Raw genomic sequence first — 7,714 nt, forward strand, 5'->3', positions numbered from 1 at the left:
GGCACGGGATCAGGCAGTGTTTCGTTCTGCTGTGCATGGGGTCGCTATGAGTCGGAAATGACTCAACAGCACTTAACAACAACAACAACAACAACCTAAGTGTAGAGACCATTTCAAGAGCATATTTGATGCACTGAACATCAGTGACCCAAGACCAGATGAGGTGACATCAGGAACATCACACATGAAGAAAGCAAAAGGTCTTTAAAAAGACAGGAAAGGAAGAGAAGATCAAAATGGATGTCAAAAGAGACTGAAACTTGCTCTTGAATTGCTAAAGCAAATGGAAGAAATGATGAAGTAAAAGACCTGAACAGAAGATTTCAAAAGGCAGCTTGAGAGGACAAAGTAAATCATTATAATGAAATGTGCAAAGACCTGGAGTTTGAAAATGGAAGGGGAAGAAAACAATCAGCATAACAACAACAACAAACCAAAAAGACGGAAAAAATTGTGTCATTACATAACTTCTAAATGGGAGGGATGTCAAGACAACCGCAAAATAGAACAGAATGTTCTAAACTTGGGAAGAAAACTATCAGTCACAGGGTAACCTCAAAGAAAAATGATAAACCTTCACATCAAAATAAAAAAGAGGACTAGCACAAATATTTAGCAAATATTGAAACAACAGCAACAAAGGAAGTGGTAACATAATTCATAAACAAAATGAGCTCAGCACAGAAAATTATATGGAACAAAGAAATCAGGAACCCCATGAAAAAGCACATGACAATATGACAGCAACAAATTCATACTTGTCGATAATTACATATCTGACAAGGGACTTATCTCTAAAATTTATAGAAAACTCCAACACCTCAACAACAAAAAGTTTAGCAATCCAATTTAAAAATGGGCAGAAGACATGAACAAACACTTCACCAAAGAGGATATTCAGGTGGCCAGCAAATACATGAAGAGATACTCACAATCATTAGCCATCAGCGAGATGCAAATCAAAACAACAATGAGATACCATCTCACCCCAGCACTAATGGCAAAGTTCAACAAGACAGAAAATAACAAATGCTGGGGAGGATGTGAAAGATTGGGACTCTCATACACTGCTGGTGGGACTGTAAAATGATACAACCACTGTGGAAAACAGTATGGTGATTCCTTAAAAAGCTGGAATTAGAAATACCATTTGACCCAGCCATTCCATTACTAGGTATATATCCTAAAAAAGTGAGAGCCAGGACAAGAAGGGATATATGCCCACCCACATTCATCATATCACTATTTATAATAGCAAAAAGATGGAAACAACCTATGTGCCCATTAGCAGAAGAATGGATAACCAAACTATGGTACGTACACACAAAGGGATACTATAAAACAGTAAAGAATAATGTAGAATCTGTAAAACACCGCACAACATAGATTAACTTGGAGCCCATTATGCTGAGTGAAATAAGTCAGTCACAGAAGGACAAATATAGTATTAGTTCATTATTGTAAAAAGTCAAGGAAGGATTTATATATGGAAGGAAACTTTATTTGTTGGTTACCAGGGGTGGGAGGGAGGTGATGGAACACTGCAAAAAAAAAAAGCATCAACCCATGTCACTTTAGTTTTGTGTATTTCACTATACATAAATTATATTTCAAGAAAATGTATTTTTTTAAAAAAATCAAACAACTTACTGCATTAGGCAGTAATTAGGCTCCAAAAAACCTCTTTAAAGTGTTCAAAAGCAAAGACGACACTTTGAAAACTAAGGTGTACCTGACCCAAACCATGGTCTTTTCAGTAGCATCATATTCATATGAGAGCTGGACAATGAAAAAGGAAGATTGCAGAAAAATTGATGCATTTGAATTGTGGTGTTGGCAAAGAATGCCGAAGATACTATCAACTGCTAGAAAAACAAACAAATCTGCCTTGGAGCAAGTACAGGTACAGCCAGAATGCTCCTTAGAAGAGAGAATGGCCAGACTTTGTCTCTCATATTCTGGTCATGCTGTCAGAAGGGACCAATCCCTGGAGAAGGTATCATGCTAGGTAAAGTAGAGGGTCAGCAAAAAAAGGAGAAGTCCTTCAACGAGATGGAGTGACACAATGGCTACAATGATGTGTTCTAGTATAGCAATGATTCTGAGGATAGTGCATGACTGTACAGTGTTTCATTTTGTTGGGTATGGGGTTCTTATGAGTGGAAACTTCATGGCACCGCACAACATGCCTTTCGTTATATTTCTATTTGGGAATGAGTTTTCTTTGTTATGTTAACAATGCAGAATTAGTATAATGTGTGTCATAAGTCAATTTCTTTTGAGATGGAAAGGATATTAACAAACAAGTAAAAGAAGGAAAGATGGCCTAAAATAGATACCAAAACACATGGAGATCTTCAAGGAACCAAGAAACAGAAGCTAAAAAGACAAGGACTTTCCTCCAAAGTGACTTAAAGAAAGGCTTCCCCTAGAGCTGGTACTCCGATTTCAGACTTCTAGCCTACTGAACTGTGAGAAAATAAATCTCTATTTGTTAAAGACATCCACTCATCCACTTGTGGTATTTCTGTTACAGGAGCACTAGATAACTAAAGATGCTCAGGATGTAATGATAGTTTCAAGACACAATACTGTCCTTCAGTATTTGTTATTACTTGCTTTCAGGGCTCCTTCTATTTCAACTCTTAAAACAAACCTGAGCAGAGTTTATGCATGGGGGGAAAAGTGACTTGTTTAGGTTAGAAAAAGCATTTTGAAAACTAGATTATAATCCATTCTGTCTTCCAATTGCTTCTGAATTATTTTAATGAAATTACCACAATTTTATAACTTTGAAAACTAATTCTCATATTCAATTGAGTATCAGCAGCCCATGATGTGGGGGTGAGCAATGCCTACTATAAATAAAGAGAATGAATGTATTTAGTATATAAGCTGAACTGGAGGGGAGTGAAAAACAGAAAAGCAGTATCCCAAAATAGTATGACCTATTTAACAGCCAAATACACTTGGTGAGACAAATAATTTCTTTAATTATAACAATACTGATGCTATTTCACACAAGTTTTATAATTTCTCTGCCATATTCTGCTAACAAACACATATGTAATGAAACCAGAGCTGTAAAATAGGACTACTAAAGAATTATGACACCATAAATAACACTGTTATAATATACTATGCTGCAACAAAGGGCTGAAACATAGTAACAATTGTGAGGATGGCACAGGACCAGGCAGTGTTTTATTCTGTCTTACACAGGGCCAATATGAGGTTAGAACCAACTCGATGGCACCTAACAACAAATGACAATATAGTATGGAGCCAGTTTCAAGAAACTATGTTAAGAAAACAGTAAGCAACCAATTTCTTACCATTATATGCAATCAGAAAGATAAAGGGGAGAAAAATAGAGTTTTATTCAAACGGTATAAAATTCACTTTGAGCTTTTTGGGAAGCAAGCAAAATTCTGATCTCTTCATTACTAGGTCAATGGTGATAGTAGCTTAAGAGTAAGCAAACTCAAGTGCTGCCTCAAACACAGACCTCTAGGACATCTAACACTAAAGATGATATGCTCAGCCATAGCCATATCCAGCAATTAAAATAGGGTTCTCTGAATCCACAGAATGAGAGAACTACAGCCCACTTTAACCACAAGGGAAGAAAAGGGAACTCTCTGATGAGAAATAGAGATGCAACTATCTCACCAGACCTTGTCATACCAGCAGAATTCATGTTTAATGAATTAATGTATAACCGCATTATTCTTTCCCCAAGTATAAAAAGATTAACGTCTTTGTTGCAATCCTAAGAACCTTTCCTAGTTCTTGGTTCTAGAAACAAAGCCTAAACAATCCAGTCAAATGTGTTATTTCAGCACTGTGCATACAGGTTACAGGTTAAAGCATACACCACACTTTTCAACTCCATTCCTGAATTCCTCATTCCATACTGAAGTTAAGATACAGAACTAGAACAACAAAGAATTCGCAAGGCACAAAATCTAATCTGAAAATTTTTCTAAGACAATTTATGGTCTATGTTTTCCATCAAGGCTAGAAATCTGTGGTGTGGTAAATTACCTGATATGACTTTTCTAGTCATGTCTTTGTAAATTCCATGGTGGAATATGCTGTAAGCAACTGAGGATCTCCTGATTGTAAATGTTATCCACCTGGGGTATTTCTGTGGGGAGTGGCACAAAGCAGTGTTCTGGGAAGGTCACTCTCTCTCAGGTGCTTAGAATCCTGATGCTATGATTGGCTAGTTTGGCCACTCTGCCAGGCTCAAAAGGAGGCTTCCTAGAGGCAAAACTCTCTGACCTCTGGCTGAGGAAGACATGTTGCTGAGAGAAAGAGACACCGAGAAACATGTACTGCTGAGAAAGAGACACCAAGAGACATACATTGCTGGGAAAGAGACTGAGAGAGACTGTTGGGTGAGAGACGGTGGGCTGGGAGAGAGACCAAATGTTCCTGAACTTGAACATGGTGCTTCCCTAATAAACCCCATAATCTGTGAGTTCTGTGTGGCCACTGCAGTGAATTATCAAACCCAGCAGATAGGCTTTGGGTGCTGCAGGAGGAATGGGTGGTATTAAGGGCTGAAGGGAGGCAGCATGTCTGGCCCCACAGGAATGGGCCTTGGGCTATTGACAGTGAGTCTGTCTTCCTCTTGTGTGGTTAGAGGAGGTCAGAAGATGTGGCCTTCTTGCCCTTTTAGCAAAATCACAGACAACATGAACAGTCATCAGAAAACTTGGGTTTCAGTCTTGGTTTTGCACATTGACCCTGAAGCTTCCCTGTTTTTCCCTGTCAATGGCCAAATTTAATGAAATCTACTTCAGAAACGATGATCAATTCCTGATGAAGCTATTTCTTCATGGTTGCTTTCTAGATGTTAATACTGGTTTTCAACTTGTATTCCACGTTTTAGGGAAATATCAATTCAGGTATTAGAAATCTGAAAAGACTCAGATATTTAAAAGACTTAAAGAAGTCAACTAAGACATATTATTAAATACAAAAGAAGGTGAGAGGATGATAATAGCTACTAATACGAAAATCTAAAAATGCATTAAAAGATGCTTTTTCATGTCCCACCTGGTACCCATATGGACTGTGCGGCTTATACCTAGGAAGAAGTTAGTTACTTATAGGCCCAAAGCCAAGACCAACCCACTACCAAGGAGTCAATTTCAACTCATAGCAATCCCCAATGGGTTTCCAAGGCTGTAAATCTTTACAGAAGTAGATCACCTCATTGTCCTCCCATGGAACAGCTGGTGGGTTTGAACTGCTGACCTTCTGGTTAGCAGCCAAATATCTTACACACTATGCCACCAGAGCTCAGAAGGAAGATTGGGCAATCTACTTCCATAGTGCTATCACCTCAGAAACCCAAGGAGGCATCGCTATGGGTTGGATCCAACTCCACAGCAATGAGTTTGGTTTGGTTTAGTTTATGCCACCAGAAGGAGCTCTGGTGGCATAGTGCCTAAGGCATTTGACTGGTAACCAGAAAACTGGCAGTTCAAACCCATCAACCACTCCTTGGAAGGAACACTGGGCAATCTACTTCTTTAGAGATATCACTTCAGAAACCCAAGGAGGGGTTGCTATGAGTCTAATCGACTCAACAGCAGTGAGTTTGGTTTGGTTTTATGCCACCAGAGCCCCAGGCCCCTCAATTAGGTAACAAAGCAATATAAAACCATAGTTAAATCAAGTACTAATGAGAAACAGTGACAGCTTACCTTACAGAAGGAATTCGTGAACATTTCTGTCAAAGGCTGGGGAACTGCAAGATGTGTATCTTCTGGGCTGATCTTAAAAACTGTCTCCAAGCACTGAATTGCAACTTGAAATAAATTTTAATAATGAGAAAAAGAGCAACTTTAAAAAGAAACCACCTTTTTTATTTTCTGGTAGGACTGCAATCTGTTGTATTTCAGCATTTATCATCACAGAACATAAGGAAAATGAAATGGTTCAGCTACATAAGAGATTTCTGTTTATAGACCAGCTATTGAAGGAAGGCAACTTGATTTCTTATTCTTCACTTAAAGAAAAATGTTACCTAGAATATAATTTCTCAGTGTTGAATTACATCATATTCTTGTTGAAAGCTACAAGCACATGATGTAGAAAGAGCAAGTTATTATAGCAATTTTACTCACCCAAATCCCTGAGTAATGACTGAAGTCCCAATGCCTTAAACAAAATTATTATTATTTTTTTTGATGTGAGAAATAGAATTTTTACCCAGACTGATTTTTTAAATTTTTTAAATCAGTCACAGTTTTGTCTCTGGCACAGAGAAGGTTCTAATATTAACCCTGGTTTGCTTATTTGAAGATAGGTTGATCTAAAAATCCATTCATGGATGCAAATTTATCAAGTTCCTACTATGTATAAGGCACTGTCCTAAACTAAGGTGGTAAACATACAGCAGTACACCTAACAGACAAAAATCACTGCTCACATGATGAAGCTAATATATAATACTTGTAGGCAAACAAAATAAATAAAATACATAACATCTTAAGTGACTAGTGCCTCTTCTGTATGAGGTGCATGACAAGATAACTGGTATGGCTACAGTACGGACCCTGTAGAAAGACATGCTGGAGATGATGGTAGAAGGAAAACTGGCATCAGATGACAAAGCATCTTAAATGGAATTTTCAAAGGATTTGGATCCATGCTTAGGCAAATAAATGAACAGCCAGTAAGGAATGTAGTGAAAGGGAATAACAATTGGATTTATGTTTAGAACTTCAAAGTCTAGTAGGAATGTTGAGAATGAATTAGAGAGAGAAGCTGAGTTAGAGAAGCAGAACACCAGGGGGGTTCCTACTTAAATGATACAAACGAAGACTATGAATTAGGGCAATAACAATGGAGTGAGTATATCCTATCCTCTCTCAACAAACACCATTTGAGGGGACTGGAGGCTGATTCTGATAGTGCTCGAGTTTGAGAAAGAATTCTCTCCTGGCTCCACAGGTGAAAATCGAGCCAAAACGTCTAGGGTTCTTCCAGACATGAAACAGACTCAGTCATATTTATATATGACTTTTAAAAGCTACATACTAATTGCGGTCCTGAGAAAATGATCTCTGTCATAAGAGAAATACTACCACCATACTCTGACTGGCCACCGAGCATTTCTCCTCAGAAAAGAGACTAAAACAACTAAATTACCAATTACAGAATATCAGTGTCTCCTAGACAGAAAATAATCTGTTTACCCTTCCCCATTCTTTCCTTTTCTATTTCTGTCAAACAGATGTACCTGGACTAACAACTTTAGGCCACAAGAAAATAGTCTTTCATTGCCATGAAGATAGTTTGTTTCTGTGTGTGTAAATATATAATACTAAATATCCATCATATAAGGAGCTCTGATGGCATAGAGGAACTCTGGTAGTACAGTGGCTAAGGCATTTGACTGCTAATCAGAAGGTTGGTGGTTCAAACCCACCAGCCACTCTGTGGAAGGAAGATGGAGCAATCTACTTCCATAAAGATTTACTACTACCTTGGAAACCCAAAGGAGGTCACTATGAGTTGGAATCAACTCAATGGCAATGAGTTTGGCTTTTTTTTTTTTTTTTTTTGGTTTGATAGTGTAGTAGTTAAAGCACTCAGCTGCTAATCGAAGGTCAGTGGTTTGATTATATAATATAGATTAGATATTCTGGTTAGAGAGTCCAGAATGTGTGTAAAGCAGAAACGTGTCAGAGAA

The 7,714-nt window shown here is 37.9% G+C and overlaps 1 protein-coding gene across 1 annotated transcript in view; it reads right to left on the reverse strand.

Annotated features, from left to right (window-relative positions):
* The window catches only part of SGTB (small glutamine rich tetratricopeptide repeat co-chaperone beta), an 88,232-nt gene that overhangs the window by 72,066 nt on the left and 8,452 nt on the right, over positions 1-7,714 (reverse strand). The window contains exon 2 of the mRNA XM_007952863.2: positions 5,721-5,824. Within this exon, the coding sequence (XP_007951054.1) occupies positions 5,721-5,824 (104 nt within the window). The remainder of the gene's footprint in view (positions 1-5,720; positions 5,825-7,714) is intronic.

The sequence above is a fragment of the Orycteropus afer genome, unplaced genomic scaffold, assembly GCF_000298275.1.
Source record: "Orycteropus afer afer isolate SDZICR_OR568_19922 unplaced genomic scaffold, OryAfe1.0 scaffold00362, whole genome shotgun sequence".
In the NCBI taxonomy this organism is placed as follows: Eukaryota; Metazoa; Chordata; class Mammalia; order Tubulidentata; family Orycteropodidae; genus Orycteropus; species Orycteropus afer.